Below are 23,971 nucleotides of genomic sequence, written 5' to 3' on the forward strand. Positions count from 1 at the left end.
ATCCCAAAACCCGTTTCTCTTTTGACATCTAAAATTTATAATTATTACTCATCCATGTTATATCTATAAGAAGAGTTAGGTTGGATGACCTAGTTGACATTTCTAGAGTCCTACACAACCAAGTTATATCTATAAGAAGAGTTAGGTTGGATGACATTAAACTCAGAAGCAATTTTTTTTTTAATTTCTTTAGATCGATAAGACTCGATCCATAGCCAATTCCGATTAGTGGGATAACATGATATTAATAATAGCAAAAGTAAACAAAATGATTGTTTATCTTCTTTTTAAACGCAATTGAATAGTTTTACCTTCTTTTATCTTTTATTTTTCTAAAAGTTAAAAAGGACGATATTTTTCTTGTAACATGTTATTTTTAAGTAGGAATCCAAATTTTTAGATAGATCTAAGAGTTTAAGATTTCGAATATATGATTAGTTTTTGTTAAAATACTATATGATATTATGATCAATTAAACATCTACTAAAAATAACATGTTATGATAAACTTTTATTATTCCAAATAAAAGTTAAATAACAAATACATAGAAAATTTTATTATTATAAAAGAGTTTTTATTATTCTAAAAGAGTTTAATAAATGATAAAATTGGAACTATGAAAATCTTCATTTTGTTTTATTTCTATTTACTAAATTTGTTTTTTTTTTCTTATTATCATCTACTTAAAAAATTTCTCCACATATAGTCTTCAACCAAATTGACTCTACATATATAATGCACATCCTAGCTTTTTTTTTTGGAGAAATTGTTAAAAATACCCATTTTGGTGTGTCCCTTTTCAAAAATGCCCTTTTTAGATGTCCATTTTCAAAAATGCCCCTTTTTAAATCTGAAATTTTTATAAAGTTTTATTAGGTTTATAAGGTACTTATGGATTGTAACTACTACTTGAAGACTCGATCCAGTATTTATAAGGTCTTATAAGGTGTTTTTAAAGGTTTTACAGGTTATTTTAAAGGATTTTTAAGGTTTTTCAAAAGTTTTACAAGATATTTTAAAAGTTTTTAAAGGTATTTAAAATGCATTTATAAGGTATTTATAAGTATTTATAAGATTTTAGATACATAGAAATGTAGTTTGTGTATGTTTTAATAATATTACATACATATTTGGGTAAATCTTATATTTTTAAGAGCATTTTTTATAAGGTTTTTAAAAAGGATATTTTTGAAAAGTGGCATTGAAAAAGTGGCATTTTTGCAAAAGCCCCTTTTTTTATATATACTTATTATTATTATATAAGTATATAAATACTGAAACCAATTAATGTATGCAAAAATAAACATTTAACTCATTATTTTCCAAAGAAGTAGATATGAATTAATTAATTTTAGCCAAGAAAATAAGTGATGGAGAAAAATCTCTCTCCGTTGACGTTGGCGGCTATGTTAGCTGTTTGCAGAAATATATGTATGTATAGATATAGATTGTTTATATACACATCTCTCTCTCTGTGTCAATGCAGTGTTTTCTTCGGTCAAATGATACCAATCTGAAACAAAGAAAAAACAATCCAATCTACTTTTATTTTTGCGTATACCTCTCTCCAATCTCCATCTTCCATTAAAGTCTTAGCCTTTCTTCATCACTTGCTCTTGAATATTGTCTCTCCCCCAAAAGGTCAAAATCCTCACTTATTCCACTTCCCCTTTCATGGGTTTGTCTTTAAAGTCTTTCAATTTGATCATCAGATTGAATTTTTCATCAAGATCGTTCTTTTCTTTGCTGAGCAATTGAAAGTTGTTGTCTTTTTGCTATGGAGGAATTAGGGTTCTACAGTGTGTGAATTGGTTTGGTTTTTTCTTAATTGGGTTCAGTTTTCTTTGGATTTTGAATTTGACATCAAAGTCTTTGTTTTTTTTTGGCTTTGTGTGTGTTCAGGGATGGTGAAGTTGTTGTCTTTGTTATGGATGAATTAGGGATTTGGATTTTGAGCTGCTCTTGTTGTTGTTGATTCGTTATGGGTTGCATAATCTCTAAGAAGAAGTCACCAAAGAGGAATCCACCATGGAAAGAATCATTAGAGAAGCGTTCTTCGAGGATCAATTCGTCGAGGATTGATGATTCTAGCCAAAATAAAGAGGAGCAAGATCGGTCGAATAAAATTAGGTTGATTGAATCTGAAAAGTTCAGTTCAAGTAGGTTTTCTGAGAAACATCAGGAGATTGCTGAGATTGGTGATACAGATGAAGATGAAGATGATGATCATCCACCTGAGGAGTTGAAGAGAGAACCTAGTGTTGTGATTCGACCCGGTCCTGAAGCCGTTTCAAAGGAAGCTGAATTGGCTGCAGGATGGCCAGCTTGGTTAGTCTCAGTGGCTGGTGAGGCACTTGTGAATTGGACTCCACGACGTGCTAGTACCTTTGAGAAATTGGAGAAAGTAAGTTATTCGCCTTTTCGATCCGATTTGATTTGGTGATGATCTTGTTTAATGAATGCTTGCTTCTTGTGTGGATGCAGATTGGCCAAGGTACATATAGCAGTGTATACAAGGCTCGTGATCTTATTAATAACAAGATTGTTGCGCTTAAAAGAGTCCGGTTTGATCTTAGCGATTTAGAGAGTGTTAAGTTTATGGCGAGAGAGATCATAGTAATGCGAAGGCTTGATCATCCTAATGTACTTAAATTAGAAGGCTTGATCACTGCCTCTGTTTCATCTTCTCTGTATTTGGTTTTTGAGTATATGGATCATGATCTCGTCGGACTTGCTTCGATACCCGGTATCAAGTTTTCAGAGCCTCAGGTTATCCCTTTACTACGCTTTTACGTGTCCTATTTCTCAGTATATCAACTTGTGTAGACATCAATCAAATTGTTCTTTTGCTGCTTAGGTTAAATGTTATATGCAACAACTTCTAAGCGGGCTTCATCATTGTCACAGTCGTGGTGTTCTGCATCGTGATATCAAGGGATCAAATCTACTGATTGACAGTAATGGAATCTTGAAGATTGCAGATTTCGGGTTAGCAACGTTTTTCGACCCACAGAACTGCGTTCCATTGACTAGCCGTGTTGTGACTCTTTGGTATCGACCCCCAGAGCTTCTACTTGGAGCTTGTCATTATGGTGTTGGGGTTGATTTGTGGAGCACAGGCTGTATCTTAGGTGAATTATACTCCGGGAAACCGATCCTGGCAGGAAAAACCGAGGTACATACACTCTTTAAATCCATCTAGAACCCATCTACCCATAAGCTTAAAATCTGACTTATAATTTAATCTTTTCTAGGTAGAGCAACTGCATAAAATTTTCAAGCTATGTGGTTCACCAACAGAAGATTACTGGAGGAAACTGAAACTACCACCTTCAGCTGCGTTTAGACCCGCACTTCCATATGGTCGACGTGTAACAGAGATGTTTAAGGACTTGCCGATGAATGTTCTTTCGCTTTTGGAGGCTTTACTTTCCATAGATCCCGATCAGAGAGGCTCTGCAGCTAGAGCTCTTGAGAGTGAGGTACATGTTTAACTTATGTTTGATTTTGTTATTCAAACAAGCATTGTGATTAGTAACACAGTTCTTGTGGATCAGTATTTCAGAACAGAGCCGTTTGCTTGTGATCCATCTTCTCTACCAAAGTATCCTCCCAGCAAAGAGATTGATGCTAAAATCCGTGATGACGCGAAAAGGCAACGACCCACCCAGGAGAAGAATGAGAGACAAGACTCGCAAACAAGACGATCACACGAAAGAAAACTTATCCCACCAGTAAAAGCTAATAATCCATCACTTTCAACAGCTGTGGAGGTAATAGAAAGGCTCGATCTGCTATGGTTCGGTGTTGCCTCTGATCCATCAGAATCTTAACTTTAAAAAAACTTGTTGGCCAATACAGAATCCTTATCTAAGAAGCTGTGTTCCGGGTAATTCGCAAAGACAAATGCACAATACAAAAGACATGACCTGCAACAATCCAACAAGCGGAAGAGTCTCTCACTCAGGTCCGATGATGAAAAACCGGAATCTCAGTCGCTTAACAAACGTGAAGGACAATGCAGCCCCTAGAATACCTTCATACAGAGCTAACTCAGCAGGACAAGGAGGTGGTTATGTTGGCTCAGATCAACAAATCATGGATCAGCAAAAGAAGGAATTGAGAGCATTCAACAGAGCTGACACTATGGATAATAGTAAAAGGCAAATCAAAATCCCTAATGACCCTTCTTGGGTAAGTGATCTCACGAGATTCTTTCTTTTCCCTCAATTCAGAAACTGTCTTTGACTTACATTGTCCTTTATCTCTCTGTATACACTATAGTATGATTCAGGGGATAACAAAATGTATATGTCCGGTCCATTACTGGCTCAGCCAAGAAAAGTGGATCAAATGCTGGAAGAACACGACCGACAGCTCCAAGATTTCACCAGACAGAAAGCAAAACAATGCAGAAACTAAATCATGTATCAGAATGATTTTGCTGGAATCTTTATCATCAGAGGACAAAAACAGAGAACCATTCAAGTCTTGTTGTATCAAGAAGAGTCTTATCTGGTTCCTAGATTTTGAAAAATTTGTTTGTATTATAGAGATTAAATATTGTTGGCTTATAAAAAGCTAAGCTCTGTGATTATAATAGATTGATGTGTATAACATTTATACAGACTCATCATAGAGTTTGGTCTTTTTGTGTACATACATGTATGTACACTTCTTCATATATTACAGAGATGTGTACATTACATATACATATATGTTTTTGGTATTCTGTTCATGATTATATAATAGATTCTGATAAAAGGATATTGAAGATATTAAAACAGTTTGATAAAGATTTGAAAGAAAAACATATGGAGAATCAGATTAACAAGTCTTTCTCATACACAGTAAACTGTGTCAGAAGGTGTCCTAAGATATTTACTGATTATTATCATCATATTTCTCCAACATGTTATCTTTTATGAATTTATATTTAAAATAACCAAAAATTGAAAAAAAAAAAAAAAAAAAAAAAGCTTATGGAAACTGTTTTGTATAAAAAGGGATGAAGAATCAGAAAGAACGTAGCGAGTTGAAGTTTTTATCGATCAATTGAATCTAAGAATCATCACATATAATCGACAACTTTCATCACATTCTTCAGACCAATTTGAATTTGTGAAACTGCAGAAGAAGAATTTGAGAAATCAAAGAAAAAAAAAAAAGAACAAGAAGAAGAAATCGGATGGTTATTAGAAAGAATGGAGGAAGATGAGCTATTTATAAGATATTGAGAAGAAACCCTAAATTTATCTATTTGACTAAAAAAGACACAAAATCTTAACTCTGTTTTGGACACAAGTACAATTCCAGTTCGGACTGATTTTATTTGGTTACATGTTTCTTTTGTTGGGCCTCATTATTTACCCAATTTTGGCCCATTCTCTTGTTCTTATATAATACAATTAAGAGAAAGTATTTTAGGCTACTATTTAAACAGTGAATAGTTAAGGCAAATAGCCGTCTTAGCTCAGTGGTAGAGCGCGTGGCTTTTAACCACGTGGCCGTGGGTTCGATCCCACAGACGGCGAAGCTTTGTGATTTTTTTATTTTATTTTTTTAACATCAAACGCTGATCTCTTTATTAGAAAGATGAAATGTGATCCTCATAGACGACTTGTACAAGGAATCTTGGAACATAAAAATGAGATACAAAAGAAGATTCATTTGGAATGACTTCTTTAGCTAAACGATCAGCTGCTTTGTTATTATCCCGAGGCGCCCAAATGATTTTCGTACTCATAAAACGTTCCCGCCATGATTGAATTTCACGAACCAAATTGTGAAGATCAAAGTTTCTTGTTTCTCCCAATATCAGTTTAGGGATTTCTTTATTGTCTCCTTCAAAAATAACTGTCCTATGGCCTCGAATCCAAGTATGTTGCATGGCCATCAATAGAGCTTGAAGTTCCGCTTCTAATGGTGAATTACAAACTCGTCCTCTGCTTTGAATAGCTTCAATATAGAAACCTTTGGAATCTCGGAGAATCCAGCCTGCTTTTGAATCCATTCCATGTTGATTGTAATTACAATCATAGTTGCACTTCTTGTAGCCCTGTTCTGGTTTCTCCCACCTGCTTGGTATGTGTCTAGTAGGGACTGTCCTCTGGTTTGTGTTCCTTTGTCCTGGACTCCATTCATAAGCGTCTGTTATAGCTGCTTGTACGTCATTTTTGAGATTTTTTTTTTGTTTTAGACTTTTAGTCACTTTATTTCTTTTTCCATTACTCGTCAAAAATTCAATTTAGTTATTTAAGCATGGGCTTTGGCAAGTGAGCAAGTGGGTTTAATTAAAATTTTAAATTAGCGGTTAAATATATTATTGAGTAAATTATTTTCTGACGACCCAAGACAATTAGAAAGTCCTTCCTATCGGTCAAAATTATAATTTAATCCATCATGTTTGATTTCGATCACTTACCACCCTAATTGTATAAAAATTATTTAGATTGTACTAAGAAAGTGTAAATACTTTTGATTTACCAATAAATTGAAATCAATTAGTCAGATGATGCTTACCACCCTAATAATTGTATAAAAATTATTTAGATTGTACTAAGAAAGTGTAAATATTTTTGATTTACCAATAAATTGAAATCAATTAGTCAGATGATGCTATACAAACTTTTATATTATAGACTCTTTCAATCAAATTTGACAATTACATTTGATATTTTATCGCATTTAAGCAGAAAAGGGAAACTTGATTTATTTTAGTTTGAAATCGGGTTTTGTGCTAAAAACCCATAAAGCTGCCAAATTTTGCAACTTTATCTTCTATCTCAAAAAAATACAGAATATTCAATATAGTTATTTTCGCTATTATCAAATTTTTAAAAGTTTGAGAAATAATATATCAAATCGAAGTTCTCGAGACAATGAGTTCAATTCTACCTTTAGAATTTTTCAAAATCAAATGCATGTGACAGTGAAAGGTTATAATATATGTATAAGAGCATCTCCAACCCACCTCTATTTTATCTTCTATACTCTATTATAGAATAAAATTCACTCCAACCCATCTCTATTTTCACTTCTAAAATAGAGATCTCTATTTTTTGCTCTATATATAGAGGATCTCTATTTTTTTCTCTATATTTTTCCTCTATAATAGAGTTAAAATTTTTAGAAGAAAAAATAGAGAAACACATTGGAGTAAAATTCATCTCTATTATAGAGTTCCTCTGTTTTAAAGACAAAAATAGGGAAATACATTGGAGATGATCTAAGGAAAATATTGCGTATTATTTTTGACTTCATAGGATTATTCTATATTTTTTTGGAGATGAAAGGTAAAATTGCAAAAGTTAACGATTTTCAATTTTTTTTTTGTTGCACAAAACCCTTTTAAAATCGGGAAAATATCATTAAAATTTCCAACTTATTGAAAACGTTGATTTAAATCTCAACTCTCGACGAAACGAAATAAATATCAAATTTATGTTGACTTTCTAAATAATACCAAACTTTTGTTGACCTGACCATATTAGGCATGATGTTAAGTGGGTTAACAGATTCTGTTAACAGGGTTATTTTCTAGTTAGTAGACCCGTTAATTGAAAACGACAGCATTTCCTCTTACAATAAAACGATGTCGTTTTATTGTAACTCTTCAATAATATCCCGAGTTTCAAATCATTTAAAGATTTAGGGTTAAGGATTTTGCTCGATTTGAATTTAGGAATTTAGTTCGATCGTTACAACAAAACGAGGTCGTTTTGTTAATATAGGAAAAGATGTCGTTTTCAATTAACATATATGTTAACAGAAAATTAATTCCGTTAACGGAACATATTAATCCACTTAACGTCATGCCTAATATGGCCAGATAAATGAAAAATTGGTATTTATTTAGAAAATCAACATAAGTTTGATATTTATTTTATTTTGTCGGAAATTAAAGATTTAATTTAACGTTTTTACTAAATTGAGGATTTTAATAACGATTTTTCTTTTTAAAATCCGATTAAATAATATAATTAGGATATATTAATTAAACTGCAGAAAATGGCAAAAAGGGACTAAATCTCTCACCTTCTCTTTGTCCAATTTCATTCTCTTTTTTTTTTCGTGTATATCGGCACCGAACCAAAAAAACACAAACGAAGCAGAGAAGAAGAAGAATAGAGAGAGACGTAGAGAGAGCCTTTTGGGTTTCTCTTAGAGAGCTCGTTGAAGAAGATCTTCACTCACTGTGTCCCTACAATGTCTGTGTCGAAGAGCTTCTCGTCGGCTGAGATTCCCGATGTGGCAGACCAACCACGCGACCAATTTAACCCGCAAGCTGAACAGGATCCACAAGACAAGGCTGAGAAGAAAGAAGGAGACGATGAGGAAGTGAAACACGACGAAACGGAGCAAGAAGAAGAAGAAGTGATGATACCCAACGAAGCCGAGGAAGAAGAGGAAGAAGATGGTGACGAGAAGGAGGAAGAAGAAGAGGAAGAAGAAGCAGCGGAAGAGGAAGAAGAAGAAGAAGAAGAAGAAGAAGAAGAAGAGGAAGACGAAGAAGAAGAAGGTAAAGGATTGTTTTTTATAGTTTCTACTCTCGTGGAAACGTGAATCACGCTTAAATGTGAGAGAGAATGTGTTTGTTCATGTGATTGATTTGTTTTTTTTTATGTTTCAGATTCTAAATCTTCTATATCAGGAGACCAATCAGAGTATGATTCTCTCATTTCTCTTTCTTTTCTCTACTCTCTGTTCAGATGTGTTTTACTGTGATGGGTTCTCTTCTCCAATTTCAATTCCTTGGTTTCAACAGTTCTTTACTTCTATTCAATTACATGTTACAATTTCTCTGCTTGAGTTAGTAATCTGTTGATTCATCTTCTTAGCACTTGCATGTTGTAATTCCTGTAGTATTGCAGCTCTTGTGGTTAAATAATGTAAAGTTTCTAGCTTGATTACTCAGTGTGGAGGTTGATCTTCAGAATGATTCATCTTCCATTTAACTTAACATCTTTTAGTGTAGCATCTAGAAGATCCTGTTTAAGTCAGCTTTACCTTTTAGATTCTTTACAGTGGAATAAAGAAGTTGGATTGATCTTTGTTGCTTGATTGTTGACTGGATTTTTTCATGCAGATTTATGGAAATTGATCTAGGGGAAATCCGTAAAGACGTGCAGTGTCCAATATGCCTAGGTACTTCGTTTCGTACTGTATATGTTCAATTCAAGTCAGTCACTTATGTTAATCTTACAGCATCCTCGTTGGGAACGAAACTTTTGCTAAAGCTCGAAAGCCCGTTACTTTCTTCAGTCGGCATGAAATTCTTGCGTCTTTGCATATCGTATTCTTGTAGATAATTCGCAGAGAATATGTTTAAACTTGTCTCTATTATTGAGGGAAATTTTTTCTATCTTTTCATTATTCTTCCGCTGCAAGTCCTTCACACTCTATTTTTAAGCTACATTAGTACAGTATGCTACATCTGAATGATACGAGTTTCTTGTTGTCCTGTTTCCAGGAATTATAAAGAAAACAAGGACTGTGATGGAATGCCTTCACAGGTTCTGCAGGGAATGTATTGATAAGTCCATGCGATTGGGGTATGACTTCATATTGTTTGGGTCTTAGTCTTATCTTTGTTGTTTTAGTTTTTTTTCTTGCTTGTCAGTTCTATGCCACTTTCCGGTTACATGTTCATCATTCTCTTGAGAGCCATAAGTGTTGGCTTTTCTAAAGATTTGGTCTGAGTTTATATAATAACTGAAATTGCTATTGCAGGAACAACGAATGTCCTGCTTGCAGGAAGCATTGTGCAAGCCGGCGTTCTCTAAGAGACGACCCAAAGTTTGATGCTCTTATTGCAGCTTTATTCACCAATATTGATAGTTATGAGGAAGAGGTAAAGCATCAACATATTTTTTCTGCTTGTTTATTTTGGAGAGATTGTTGCTGTTAAAACGCTTTGTTTTTTTGGTTCAGGAACTGGCTTTTCACGAAGATGAAATGGCTCGTAATAAGCAGGTCGAATACCATGGATAATGTTGTTATTTACCTTTTTGACTGTTGTTGGAGCTATTTTCTTAAAATATATTTACTCACCTTGTTATGGCTTTTGTGTAGATTCAAGCATCTATAGCTCAAATTTCGCAACGACAATCTGAGGCTCTTGTGAAAAGACGATCTTTGGGTAAAGAGGCAGCCGTCTTAATGAGATCACCGCGTATTGCTAGTAGCTCCAGAAGGAGACGGAACTGCAGAAACATGGAACAACAAAACGCATCAGAAGCCCATGAGGATGATAATAATGATGATAATAACAACAGAGGAGGAGACAAAGATTCGTCTTCAGATGAGCGTGGTACAGAAGTCCGGCACAAGAAACGTAGAAAACGATCTACAAGTCGTTCAACACAACACCCTTCTTCTTCTGGTGCAAACAAAAACAATGGTAACTGTGCAGATAATGACACAGAAGTGTACAGAGACAGCAAAGGAATATCTCCCGGGCTTGTGTGGAATCAAGAGATACTGGCTTGGGGAAGAGGCGGGACAAGGAGTAACACAAGGCATGGGAATAGTACTTCAGGAGGTAGTAGTAAGAGTGTGAGGAATGCTCGTGTGAACAAGCTTGTTGAATATCTACGTAGCAGCATAGATGGATCTAGCGTTGAGGTACCAAAGAAAAGAAGCGATGATTCTCTTCTTCTTGATGACCTGTGTTTTAGATTGCAGTTAGTTTGGATTTTGACTAAACTTAAATCTTTCTTTCTCTGCAGTTGGATATTCATGTCAAGCTTGTCTCGCTGGATACAAAATGTATACCAGACTTACCACAGCCATATCTCTGTTGCCGACCCACTTTGCTTGTAAAACAGCTCCGTGAAGTGAGTACTCATCTCTTTCCCTCTCTCTCTCTCTCCCTCTCTCTTAACATCAGACAAGTTGTCACAGTAGAAAGTGGTGATTTTTTCATACATAGAAGGTGTGTTACATTGATGTGAAAGATCGTCATTTTGATTCTGTAACAAAGATGATTTCAGTATCAAATACGCTAATATATTTGTGAACTTTCAATGTTGAATAGTTCGTAGCACTTCAGATGCATTTGAAGACTGAAGAGGTTGAATTGTTGGCAACAAGAAGAGGAGGAGAAGATATGGCAATAGAGAATCTTCCTGTAGTGACTCCAGCTTCAGCAGCAACATCCAAAGATGAGATGCAAAGTCTGGAAGACAATGAAACATTTTCAAGGCTCAAAGTCGATTTCATTTCAAGCCATGAACAACATTTGGTAGCGTCAATAATAATTTGTGTCTATATATCTTTCATTCTAACCTAAGTATGATTCAACTTTCTGAGACTTTTTCCTTATTTGGTTTGTGCCTTCAGATCATAGCTTATCGGAAGAAGCAAACCGAGTGAAGAAACTTGGAGCCTAATGGACGTACTGCGAACAATGTATAATATATAAACAGATGGATCAGGGCTTGTTTATCCGTTTGCTAGATTATATATCTCAGTTGGTTTTTAGTTTTAGGAAGTTTTTCATTTGTGACAGACTTTTTTCTTTGCGTATTCATTGTAGACGTTGCTTAGTATTTTCCGGAGCAAGTTTTTGTAAGGAAAACCTCTGTTTTTTACTATATATATCAGTCATGTCTCAGATCTCAGGAAGATTTTACTACTGCCTCATTTTACAATGGAGAAGAGGTGTGGTTGGTGCGGTTCAAGCTTTCTTGAACAGCAATATCTGCTGTTACTTATTCTTTTTACGTTTTAACAGCTACCTCATGTGAGAAGCCATCATCATTGTTCTCCTGCCGACTCTTCGAATCACTCATAAGCTTTGGTGACTTTGGTTTCGTCGTCTCCTTGTTCGACCTGTGTTTAATTGACATGGATTTTTCTTTGTTTAACTCAGTGTAGGTAAAGGTAGAGAATTAAAGAAGAAATCAACTCCTGATTTTGATCAGAACTTACTTCTAAGGTAAGAATGGGTTGTTGAAGTTTGGCACTGGTCTGGCGTGAGGAACCATTGTCCTTCTCAGTTGTTTCAGAGCTCTCTCTTCCTCTACCTGAAAAAGTTTCAGGTAAAAGATATTTATTATCATTCTCTTTACTTGGATACATATATATATTTGACAGTATTTATATAGGGATTTGTTATATTCTTATTATACCATTTTTGCGGCTTCAGTCTCTTCGCGGTATCTCTTGTACATCATCTCTTTCTCTTTGATCTGGAACCAAAGATGATAGAACAAGTTAGTTGAAAAATCAAAAAGTTCCTTTTGATTTGCTGATTGAGTTAGATAAGCTTACTTTATGGTCAAAGTCTACCCTTTCTATAGCCCGATGGTCCACATGGTGATTAAACTCTTGAATTTCTGTAAGAGGCCTTCTTACTTACTCCGGAACAGTAATGAGATCCCTGAGTCAGGTGAGAATTCACACAAATCATTTTGCGAGTTCTTCGAAACTGTAGATTAAAAGACAGCAACAGTCACTCACTCTTTAATCACTGGTTGTGCTCTGAAGACTCTTCTTTGACTTTTCTCTCTGAGTTCTAATCCTTTCATCCATTTCTTTCCGCATTTCCTGTTCGTGCCTAGCTAGACTCTCTAACTGGAACGGTTCTGGTTTTGTGCATTGCTTAAGCTCTGGTTTCCTCAGCTTATATATGCTTATATGTGAACTCCCTCACAGACTTCTTCTTTTCCTCAGCACCTCATTCCTGGATTTGATAATATCGTGAGCTGTGAGAGAGAGGGATTTTTTTCATCGTATTACGTACTTCGGTCCTAAGAAGCAAAGGGTTTGGTGTAGTGTTCCTTTGTAGAGGCTTTTCACGGCAAGAATCTGAGTTCAAAGAGAGCTGGCAAGGAGATATTATGTTAAGACATTTCAAAGAAGCAGAAATTTAAGACTTGTCAGAGTACCTTGTCAAATAGATCTATAACAGATTAGGCCGTGAAATCCTCTCATCTGTGAGGTATGGTTACATGCTTTTTTGTGTTGCAATATATTCCCGTCTCTCCTTTACTTCCGGATATCTGGAGTGGTTGAGAGATAATTCTGAACTAGTAGACCTAGTGAGACGAATGAAGAACTTGAAACTTGAAAGGTAACATCATAGTAAACCACTTGGATATGTTACCTACCTTTTGGTTCAAAGGTCTTGCTCTGAATCTTGGCACCTTCTCGAGTTCCTCTTGCTCAATTTCATTTGAAGTTTTTGCATTAGAAGGACGAGCTCTCAGCATTGTTTGAAGCAAAGGGATTTTTGGTTCAGTGAGATGAGGCATCCAGCCATTATGCTGTGGATGAAGAAGGTAAGAAAAATAAGAATCAAGTGGTCGCATGCTTTTCCTAGAAGTTTTCCTTGCTCTTGTAGTTGCTTGAAGAACTTCTGGTGATTGCATAAGTTCTCTAGAGCTGCAAGAGATGTCTGGAATATTTCTCCTAGTTTTGGAATAAGACAACAGGAAACAAACAAATGTTCCAACCTTAGACATTTCCGTCGAGACTACTGAAGATGTCTCTGCATGCTGGCTAGCCTGTGCCATTGTTTCTAGATGGAACTCCTGCAACAGTAAGAATCAAGCCACATATTTTTTGGATCTCCTTCAGATGAAAGTGGTCTGATCAGTGTGGTTTACCTGAAATTCTGGAGGATGTGGTGCGGGCAAAGCTGGGGCTGCCAAAATCTGTGTGAAACAGAGAGGAAGCGCATGCTTAGTTTTCAGTTTTCTCATTTCTGTGCAGCTCTTTTGTTTCTGAAGTTACAGAAGAGAGAGACGTTGAGGGAAAGCCACACAGTACCTTCTTCTTCAAAGGTCTCGCTTTCAACTTAGGCATCTTTGCCAACATCTCTTCCTCAAGCTCTAAAGTGCGTTTAAGTCTTACAGGACGAACTCATAATGTGCTTTGAAATGATTTATGGTAAAGAGACTCCAGAAGTTACAGAGATGTATGAATCAGTCATTGATGTTTTGATCTTGTTTAAGGAGTATAATAGCGTTTATAGCAAAGGTTCAAATGCGCAGTCATCTCAGCAAAATCATGCATCATCTTTAGGGGCAGGTGATACTACTGACTCAATGGATGAGGATCTTGGATATGAAATGATAGAACCGATGGATTGTTCTTATAAGAAGATGGTTGATGAAATCGGAGTCACAGATGCAAGAGATGAGTTGGAGGCTTATTGAAGGGAAAAGTGGAAATTCCTACAACTATTGTAGGATCAGAATGGTCTGTGTTGTCTTGGTGGAGGTTAAACAGTTCTAAGTTTCCAGTTTTATCAGAAATAGCTAAAGAAGTACTAGCAATTTAAGTGTCCGTCATATCTTGCATCTGAAAGTGTGTTTAGCACTAGTGGTCGTATCGTGAAGCCACATAGGAGTTGTTTAACTCATTAAATGGTTGTGATGTTGATGTGCACAGAGCAGTAGTACAACTAGTTGTTGATGTTGAATTGTTTGATAATCTTAAGGAAGGTAATTTCTTTTGTTATACTCTTTCTTCTCAGTTTTGAGTTTTAACATACTGCTTTCTGTAACTATCTTTCAGAGTTTGATACTCGAGTTAACTTTGACTAGAAGACTACTAACATTTGGATATAAGGTAACTTGATCTTTGTCACTTTGGTTTAGTTTAATGTTGAAACAAATTCTGACGTTGTGTTTGTAAATTGTTGGTTTCTCTGTCTTTGTCCTGAATGTGGAATTGGTTTATGTTGTTATGATCTCATGATATTTGGTTGTTTGTTAATATCTAATCTGCTTTGCTTTTTAAACAAGGACATGGTGATGAAAAAAAAAAAAAAAAAAAACAAGGACATGGTGAATTTTTTTTGTGGTGAAGTTAATTTTATCTTCTTTGGATGAACTTCTTTAAGCTTCAATAAACCCTTTGAATCTGATTTTGGATGTTAGTACTTGGTATCTTAAGTCTTGACTCTTGACTGTATCTCTTGCTTGTTTTGCATATTTGATTATGTTTCACTTTGATTTTTTTTTTTTTAGTGTGGATTTTATCATTATAAGAATGAAATTCGATACAACTTATTAGATTAAGATTTTTTAACTTTTATTAAAGGTATTTCAGATATTTATACCGGAAGTTTGGTCAAATCGGGTAAAGTACTCAAACCGAATCGTATTTGCAAAATATTGGGTATATTCCGGATCTCCAATCAATTCTCTGAACCGGGACTCAAACCCGAATAATACCAAACTAAATACATGACTTTTTTTTTTTTTTTTTTTTTTTTTTTTTTTTTTTTTTTTTTACATCTTTAGATCGTACAAGACCCGATCCATAGCCAATCCCTACTACGCGGAGTAACGCGACTTACTGGAGTCGAACTCCGGTGGGGAAGGCGGAGTCAAATGGACTTAACCACTTGACTAAAGGCACATCTCCAACTAAATACATGACTTATTTTTATGATATTTGAATAGTTTCTAGACCTTTAATACTGAAAAAAAAAAAACGAAATCTGAAATACTTGAATCGAACCCGAAGCGATATACTCAGAATGCCTAGGCCTATTAATATATTTGGGTAAAACATCATTCGTTTTTGGCTAACCGAAAAAAAAAACAAAATTCTATGACTTGCATCAATTTGATTAGAGTGTGATATTTTTTTTAGTCGTCCATAATATTTACATTGTCTAAAAACCTTGCGAGAAATGCCATCTTTTTTTTTCTAGATATATGATTTAGAGTTCCCAAATAAGATATGTTTTTTCTAAGACTAGTTTATTAATTGTTGCTTTCAAAGACGCCAGAAGAGACTAAGCAAGATAAAATATCAAAAGCAACCTTTGTTATTCTAGAAGTATGATATGAATTAAGCTCCCGTCTTGAAATTCTTAGAGCCGACTAGGTGTACTACCAATAGCAAAAAGGGAATTTATTAGCAAAGTACTCAAAAACTCTTTTCTTAAAGTTTTTCACAAGTGTTTGAGACATCAAAAATTTTCAAAATAGTCTAGGTATATACAACAAATTCTAGACAGTATAAAACAGTATTTCTAACATATTGTACCAAGTCAATAAAGTTGTTAGTGATGTAAAGTGTTGTGCCATTGCTGATGTGGTTTAGAAGTCACCATCTAACTTGTATCGCACTCATTCCCATACCATTTAGTTTACTGTTCTTTACTGTTTTTAGTTTCTTGGATTATTAGGAGTTCAGAGACTCTCTTATTTTATGTGCCCTATTACTTTTGATATTTTGGTGGAAAAAAAAAATAGAAGTAGAATAATCGAACTGCTCTCCTTACCTTGACATATGATGTTTTTTTAACCACTTGAATAGTTAAACAACAATACAAAAAATAAGTCGATCAAATATATAAGGAATTCTAAGACGCAAATCCAAGATTCTCTTGCTTGAGCTCAGTGTCGGTTCTGATTATATCTCCAAAAAATGTATGGAGAAGCACTGTTTATGCACTAGGACTGCATTAAGCAAAGGCTGCATCACTAAAAATTGTGTGGGTTTGTTGAGTTAATTGAAATAATTAGACGAGAAGAAGAAGATAACAATAGCTCGATCTATAATTTTTTTTGAGATAATGAGTTTCATGAACTTGTTTATGTAGAGACTACATTTTCGTTGTAAATGTTTGCCAAGATGTTGATAACTTTAGGTGGATGTTAACTTCTAGCTAGTGTCGGCCCTGTGAAATATGGGAGCCAATACAAAACAATTATTTTTGATAGATTTTAAAGAAGAACTATAAAACTTGAGGTCAAATCTTAAAATTTATGAAAAATGGAGCATATTTTGCAATAAATAGATCAAATTTAAAAATTGAGACTAAATCTGAAAATTTTAGGAAAATAGGGCCTATTTTTTGCAATAATAATTGTTTTGGAGCCTAAATACTAAAAATCTTAAGAATTCTGGAAGTCCAATACCTACGTTTCTTGAAAATTGGTGGTGGACCGAGACCTCCTTCTAGCTATAGTAAAAAAAATCACATATCCAAAGGAAAATACGTCATTTGCATAAACTTATGATTTATTCTTGAGAAGTTGCTTTGGTGCTTATCACTCCTGCCTGCCAGCAGAACCTGAAAGCTTTCTAGAGGCACATCGAATCATACATCAATCTAGATATTTGTACGTTTTATATTCGAAAATAATCTACTTCTACTTTGTACATTGAATATGAAATTAATCTACTTCTATCATCACAACAAAGAAGATTTTTTTTATTTTCCTTTCATCATCTTTTTCTATTTAAGCATAATAAAATAAATAAACAAAAACCGTAGTGTAACCAGTGTTCCTTACGTGCTTTAAATCTTTAATCCATTGCTTGGTTATATAAAAATAATAATATTCATCCTCAATTTTTGATAACATGCATCTAAGTCATCATCAACATAAATTTAATCGAATCAGAAAATTATGAAAAGGATTTATGTTCTATATAAAACTAACACTTAAACGACAAGAAAATTTACATTCAATAATGGTAGAAAAAAGTTTGCTTCTCACAAAAGTCAGATAAAAAGAAAATCCACATGAACATATTACGAGTATAAAATATCATTTACATTGATTGATATTTGGCCAACTACACTTAAGAAATCAATTATATGATTGTACCTTGTCAAGGTGTTCATGAAAATCACTCTCTATTTACAAATATAGTGAAAACTTGCATATCAAAATCATGACGGGTAACCCTTAATAGTAGCTAATGGTAGACTGAGTACGAGTACCTATAATTATCCTCCAGCTAGGTTCATTCTTGAGTTTTATTTCATTAAAAAAAAAAAACTAGGTTCATTCAATTTGTATTGTTTTCATTGGTATATACGTATACGATGACCCAACCATCAACAAAACCAAAAAAAACTCATGAAATAAACATGATCACTAATACTAAATACTATATACAATCTTCCTTATATATCAAATTAGTCTAAGAGTTTGTCTCATTTTGTCACAATTCGAACTCTAGAAATTAAATGGATACACACACGACTAAATTAGTCGTGATTTCACTTCTACTACTTCTCGTGATCTCCGATCACACTAGGCTAATGATTCAGGTTCACTCATACGTACCATTTTGTGCATACACATACGATTATTTTTCTTATTGTCTAGACTTTCTGACGGGATATCACTACAAACCCGGTAAAAAATGTTGTGTCCATATCGTAAAACTCAACATAATTGCGAAACACAAAAAAGAGAATCCGAGGCTTTTGTGTAATTGTGTTGAGATGATGACGAGAGGTTATACGCCTCCAATTTTGGCTGATAAGATCCAACAGCTTCCTCTTCTTTGCAACACACATCTCAGTTTCCCAATCTCCTCTAGCATGGATTGCTCCACGTAAGTATATTTTTTATTTTAAGTGGAAAAAGAGTCGAGATTAGTTTGGGTTTTGATTTAAGATGATCTTTGTTAAATCTATAAACTAGTTGTGTATATTATATACTCAATACCATTATTAATATATCATGTGTTTGGTGATTTTTAATGCAGGGTTTAAGTCATGAGGGTTTGTTTGTGTGGGCCAATTTGTTTTGGTTGCATGGTTCAAGAAAAATGGATCTATATGTGTGTATGGGTTATTCATCAATTTTGGTCTTGTTTTGATTTTGGTTCAGTTTTTATTCAGCTTCTGGTACTTTGGGTTAGAGCATGTGGCAGCCAATTGAAAGAAAAAAAAACGTTGAATCTAGTATTGGTGTCATTTTAGTTTGATTTTGAATTTAGTTTTCTTACAAAAATATATATATCTTTACATTACTCCCTCCGTTTCGTTTTACTTGTCGTTTTAGAGTTAAAATTTTGTTTTATAATAATTATCGTTTTAGGTTTTCGATGCAAATGTTTGATGAAATTTCCAGTTTTATCCCTACTGTTTTAATGTTTCGGCCAATGAATTTTTTTATAAAATACAATAATAGAGGGTAAAACAGAAAATTTAATGCTTTTCTTAATTTGTGTGAGAAAACCTTAAACGATAACTAAAACGAAACAGTGAGAGTAGTATACTTACGACAAATTTTAATTTTTGATTTAGATAATTTCCCACTTTTAGTACAATGCTGACACTTGAATGCAATGTTTCTTTGGAAGAGTAAAAAAAAAATTCCTTATCTTTTGTCGTTTCAATTTTAAAATACTGTTTAGCCAATGGTGTTAAAAAAAAAAAAAAAAAAAAAAAAAAAAAAAAAAAAAAAAAAAAATTGGTAGGTCTAATCAATATATTTAAAATAAAAGAAATGTGTAAATAAAAGAAAATTATAAACACATGAAGATAATTACTTTAAGTAATTAATGGTAACTAATGGCTGAGTCACGACCATTAATTACTTTTAATTATTATAAGGTCGAGAATATGAAGATAACACAACACATGCATGTAAATATCAAATTATTCGAAACAATGACTCAATATCCGTAAGAATAGGCCAGCTCCTGCTCAATTGCATGAACCTATCTTAATGTTCTCTCGCCACGAACTCTTCCCTTTTGGATCCTTCTTATAGCTACACATCATCATTTCTTTTCCATTAAATAACTTATAAATACGAATCATTCTTTTTTTTTTTGTCAATTTAAATCCACCTAATAACTGATAACACAACAATAACACTAATATAATTAGGGATAAATTAATATCAATATGTTTCTTTTTTCATTAGTTTTACAATCTTTTATTTACTTGATTTTAAAAAAAAAATTATAGATATTTTAATTGATATTATCTTTTGTATTATCCCATTTTTTTTAGAGAAATTGTTAAAAATGCCCTTTTTCAATACACCTTTTCAAAAATGCCCCATTTGAGAGTCCATTTTTAAGTTTGCCCTATTTTAGTTTTTAATGACCATTTTACCCTTATTTGAAACAAAATTAGGTCCACAAAATACAAAATATTTTTTGGCGGGAAAAGTAATCCCACAATTTTCCCGCCAAAACACTTGTAAAAACCTTTAAAATACCTTGTAAAATTTTCCCGTAAAAATTTTTCCCGCCAAAAAATTTTCCCGCCAAAAATTTTTTTTTGCGGGAAAAGTGATTCCGCAATTTTTTTGGCGAAATTTTTTTGGCGGGAAAAATTTACAAGGTATTTTAAAGGTTTTACGGAGTATTTACAAGTGTTTTGTAAGGTTTTACAATGTATTTTAAAAGGTTTTACAAGGTACTTATAAAGTTTTATAAGGTATTTATAACTCGTAAAACCTTATAAAATGTAAAACCTTATAACTTGTAAAACCTTATAACTTGTAAAACCTTATAAAATAGCTTGTAAAATCTTATAATATCTAATAAACACCTTATAAATACGTTGTAAAACCTTTTAAAATACATTGTAAAACCTTATAAATACCCTGTAAAAAACCTTTAAAATACCTTGTAAATTTTTCCCGTCAAAAATTTAGCGCCAAAAAAAATTGCGGAATCACTTTTCCCGCAAAAAAAAAATTTTGGCTGGAAATTTTTTGGCGGGAAAAAATTTTACGGGAAAATTTTACAAGGTATTTTAAAGGTTTTACAAGTTTTTACAAGTGTTTTGGCGGGAAAAATTGTAGGATCACTTTTCCCGCCAAAAAATATTTTGTATTTTGTGGACCTAGTTTTGTTATATTTCCTTATATATTTTTGATATCTTTTATTAAAAGAAGGGTAATTTAGTCATTTTGTACATAAAAAAGGTATTTTTAAAAATAGACAGCCAAATGGGGTATTTTTAAAAAAGGTATTGAAAAATGAGCATTTTTGTGAGTCTCCTTTTTTTTATCAAGTTAATATTAAAAATTATTTAATCTTCATGTTGTTAAGGAAAATATCTTATGGAAACGAATATAACCACGTACGTCCACCATAGAAGCACTGCAATTTTAGCACTAAAACGTCTTGATATTTTTTGTCAACGTCTTAACATTTTTAACTCTAATTTCTCCAACCATTCCATCATATTATGTACATATATGTATGTATTCACTAACGCATATATATAGAGACAATTAGTCATCTATCATTTTATCCCACACTTATCTCTTCCAATCTCCTCTCTCAAAACCAAACATAAAAATTTTATAAGGAAAAGTTATAAAAAAAAAAACTATATCTCTCTTCTTTTGCCACGTAGACATGGACGTCGAACATCACAAATCCGGCCACATCAGTAGACCAACGGTGGATATTCCACCGAGAAAGCTTCTTTCCTCCGCCAAGTCTCCGTCGTCAGTTTCAAGTCCCCTTCGGAACTATAAAGAACAGAAAGACTATTGTTACGACTCTGACTCGGAAGATCCTTACGCCGGAGACCATTTTCGTATGTACGAATTCAAGATCCGACGGTGCACGCGCAGCCGTAGCCACGATTGGACCGACTGTCCTTTCTCGCATCCTGGCGAAAAGGCTCGTCGTCGTGACCCTCGCCGGTTTCACTACACCGGCGAAGTATGTCCTGAGTTTAGCCGCCACGGCGGTGATTGTAGCCGTGGCGACGAATGCGGATTTGCTCACGGTGTTTTCGAGTGTTGGCTCCACCCGAGTCGGTACCGTACGGAAGCTTGTAAAGACGGTAAGCATTGTAAGAGGAAAGTCTGTTTCTTTGCTCACTCTCCACGTCAGCTGAGAGTTCTTCCACCGTCGCCGGGGAATCTCGTTTCCGGTTGCGGTGGATCACCGTTGTCATCGCCGGCGTCCGTGTTAAGTAGTAAAAATAACCGGTGCTGCTTGTTTTGTTCCCACTCTCCGACTAGTACTCTCTTGGGTTTATCAATATCACCGTCTTCATCTCCGCCTCTGTCTCCGGCTGATAAAGCCGCTGCATTTTCACGGCTGAGCCGCCGTCGCACGGCCGTACTAAACGAACTGATTAGTTCTTTAGATTCCTTTAGTCTCACGGAAGCACTCGCGGCTTCTTCGTCGTCTCCTGTTACCATGCCTACTTCCACTGCGGCGATGATCGCTTCATCGAGTCTAAGCAACCACCTCCACCACCGTCTTCCACCGTGGCTTGATGTCGGAGACAGAGATCTCCAATTACAACAGAGTAGTCCTCCACAATTTGCTCTTTCCCTTTCTTCTACTCCAAGTAACCTCCATGGTCAGCTTCAACCGCCGCCGTCGAGCTTCTTTAGCGATGAATTCACACCACGTGGTGGCCAGTTAAGCGATTTCACGGCGGCTGCAGCTGCAGCTGCGGCGGCCAAAGCTAGGGATAAGAATAGCTATGAAGTCGGTTCTAGTGGCGATCTTGATCTCGGATGGGTGAACGATCTCTTGACATGATCAATGTGACGTCAACGGTGAATAATCGGAGATATTTTACGGCGGCAAGTAATACACGACGGTGGAGTTCCGTCGTGAAGCCATTGTTTATTGAAAATTGTTAATTTTTACGATTTTTTCCATGGAGCTATAATTAAGAGTCTGTACTATGTCGTGCCTTAAAAAATATAATCATGTAAGTTATTTTTGTTAAATAAGAGTCCATAACTTCGATTGTTATAATATTGATCTCTTGGAACTTGTAATAAGTTACTATCCTTGTGATCGAATTTCTATGTAATGTTTACTTCAAAATATCCTGTTTAATAAAAAAAAGATGTTGTAGTTAATGTCCACAATCATTATTATAAGAAAAGTGGTTCTTACATCGATTTATGTCGGTTCAACACAGTATTGTGTGTGCTCTATATTTATCTACTAAGCAAGGAGTGAGTCATTAACATTGTAATTGTAACATTATATGTCCCTCGAGTCGAGTATATATAGTGGAGACTGGAGAGTATAATGTTATTGTTAGGTTTCGTTGGTTAATTGTGGAGCAAATATACTATTCCTATCACTTACTACAAAATCTTAAAATCTACGATTTTGTGACAATACAACTAAAAAATCCGATATACTAAAATAATCTCCCCACTCCGAGAGCACTTTGTTTCCTAGGAGACATACTTATCTAAACGACAGCTGTACATGCATAGAGGTGTACATTTCTCACATAGATACGGTATAATATACAATTATACATGTGTACAAGTACATGTGATCATGTGCATGTATATACATAAATAGATAAACATAGCAAATATACAAAAGTAAAGTATGTCGGGGTGTGGAGGTGTCACGTGGACCGCATGACCCACCAATACTTAGTTCCCATTCTCATCTCGATGGGTCGATAAGTCCTTTAGATGTCTCCTTGGAGACATATTTCACCATCATGCATTATATGTATTTACATATGTTTTTGGAGAAAGTGTGGATGTCGGATTCACACACTCAAGTATTTTTATTAGTAGGAAAGATTATTCTTGAGGGACAAAAAATAAGAACGTAAAAGGCTTATGAATTGCTACAAAAATTGCTATCGTATTTCTTGCTCCAGAGAGAGATCCCCTTTACATGGCCATTGGCCTTTATATTTATACATAGAGAAACGACATTAAAATGAGTAATTAAGTACAATTATTCCTTCTTAAATGTGTCCGTTTTGATTCCTTGACTTTAATGCTCAACGTTTGAATTCGAGTTGACTCTAATCCTTATGGGCCTCGCCTTTCGGCCCAAATGTCCTTGGACCGACTTAATCATGACCTCGTCTCCGGACTCGTGTCGAGGTGCAGTCACTTCGAATTCTCCTTATGGTGGTTACCACTTCGATTGTTCTTTTGACTCGTGGGTCCGATGGGCTTTATCCTTTATGGGCCGCTACCCTGACTACGTGGCAATCTTTGGTTGGTCCTAGACCTCTGGTGCGGGATCCGACACCAACAGAAAGGACCGTGGGCCAATTACACCATAAAATGGACCCTAATAAGCTTGGATTTAAATGTTATGGTACATGGAACTCTACCATTTACTTCTTGTTGAAGAGTTTGGTGCATGCATATACCTTTAACTTCCCATCTTTTTTTCTTGACTTTTTTCTTTTGGAGTGTTCATTCTTTGAGATGTGAGAGTGAGGACCACGTACGTACGGTAGATGAATAAAACAATGCGAAGAAAT

General features: G+C 34.6%; 4 protein-coding genes, 1 long non-coding RNA gene and 1 other non-coding gene across 11 annotated transcripts; 5 read left to right on the plus strand and 1 right to left on the minus strand.

The window, feature by feature from the left end:
- The first annotated feature begins 1,472 nt into the window (after positions 1–1,472).
- Positions 1,473–4,712, plus strand: LOC110229674 (probable serine/threonine-protein kinase At1g54610). 3 transcript variants are annotated; one of them, XM_021030341.1, is made up of 8 exons: positions 1,473–1,641; positions 1,903–2,404; positions 2,485–2,769; positions 2,858–3,175; positions 3,255–3,482; positions 3,558–3,773; positions 3,862–4,194; positions 4,285–4,712. In XM_021030341.1, exons 2-8 carry the CDS (start codon positions 1,982–1,984, stop codon positions 4,420–4,422), a joined length of 1,941 nt encoding a protein of 646 aa, XP_020886000.1. In that variant the 5' UTR covers positions 1,473–1,641; positions 1,903–1,981; the 3' UTR covers positions 4,423–4,712. The 3 variants fall into 3 exon arrangements, with proteins under 3 accessions (XP_020886000.1, XP_020886003.1, XP_020886009.1); XM_021030344.1 differs by lacking the exon at positions 1,473–1,641 and adding an exon at positions 1,685–1,811; XM_021030350.1 differs by lacking the exon at positions 1,473–1,641 and adding an exon at positions 1,685–1,799.
- Positions 4,713–5,462: 750 nt separating this feature from the next.
- TRNAK-UUU lies at positions 5,463–5,533 on the plus strand. The gene has a single exon. It is a non-coding gene; the product is annotated as a tRNA-Lys (tRNA).
- Positions 5,534–8,056: 2,523 nt separating this feature from the next.
- Positions 8,057–11,622, plus strand: LOC9299675 (putative E3 ubiquitin-protein ligase RING1a). 3 transcript variants are annotated; one of them, XM_002863553.2, is made up of 10 exons: positions 8,057–8,521; positions 8,633–8,666; positions 9,089–9,147; positions 9,473–9,554; positions 9,733–9,853; positions 9,934–9,975; positions 10,075–10,626; positions 10,731–10,838; positions 11,039–11,245; positions 11,344–11,622. In XM_002863553.2, exons 1-10 carry the CDS (start codon positions 8,209–8,211, stop codon positions 11,374–11,376), a joined length of 1,551 nt encoding a protein of 516 aa, XP_002863599.1. In that variant the 5' UTR covers positions 8,057–8,208; the 3' UTR covers positions 11,377–11,622. The 3 variants fall into 3 exon arrangements, with proteins under 3 accessions (XP_002863599.1, XP_020871547.1, XP_020871548.1); XM_021015888.1 differs by lacking the exons at positions 8,057–8,521; positions 8,633–8,666 and adding an exon at positions 8,675–8,811 and having other exon boundaries at positions 11,344–11,599; XM_021015889.1 differs by lacking the exons at positions 8,057–8,521; positions 8,633–8,666 and adding an exon at positions 8,686–8,757 and having other exon boundaries at positions 11,344–11,599.
- A 102-nt stretch (positions 11,623–11,724) lies between these two features.
- On the minus strand, positions 11,725–12,701 carry LOC9299676. Its single transcript, XR_002329971.1, has 3 exons — positions 12,135–12,701; positions 11,935–12,029; positions 11,725–11,835 (listed from the first exon to the last, which is right to left on the minus strand). It is a non-coding gene; the product is annotated as an uncharacterized LOC9299676 (long non-coding RNA).
- Positions 12,702–17,481: 4,780 nt separating this feature from the next.
- Positions 17,482–18,328, plus strand: LOC9301449 (non-specific lipid-transfer protein 13). Its single transcript, XM_021026013.1, has one exon. It carries the CDS (start codon positions 17,951–17,953, stop codon positions 18,326–18,328), a length of 378 nt encoding a protein of 125 aa, XP_020881672.1. The 5' UTR covers positions 17,482–17,950.
- A 2,460-nt stretch (positions 18,329–20,788) lies between these two features.
- On the plus strand, positions 20,789–22,577 carry LOC9299677 (zinc finger CCCH domain-containing protein 61). Of its 2 annotated transcripts, XM_021015991.1 has the most exons (2): positions 20,789–21,992; positions 22,029–22,496. In XM_021015991.1, the coding sequence occupies exons 1-2, from the start codon at positions 21,100–21,102 to the stop codon at positions 22,246–22,248; spliced, it is 1,113 nt and encodes a 370-aa protein (XP_020871650.1). In that variant the 5' UTR covers positions 20,789–21,099; the 3' UTR covers positions 22,249–22,496. The 2 variants fall into 2 exon arrangements, with proteins under 2 accessions (XP_020871650.1, XP_020871649.1); XM_021015990.1 differs by having other exon boundaries at positions 20,791–22,577.
- Positions 22,578–23,971: the final 1,394 nt, after the last annotated feature.

The sequence above is a fragment of the Arabidopsis lyrata genome (genome assembly GCF_000004255.2).
Source record: "Arabidopsis lyrata subsp. lyrata unplaced genomic scaffold ARALYscaffold_8, whole genome shotgun sequence".
NCBI lineage: Eukaryota > Viridiplantae > Streptophyta > Magnoliopsida > Brassicales > Brassicaceae > Arabidopsis > Arabidopsis lyrata.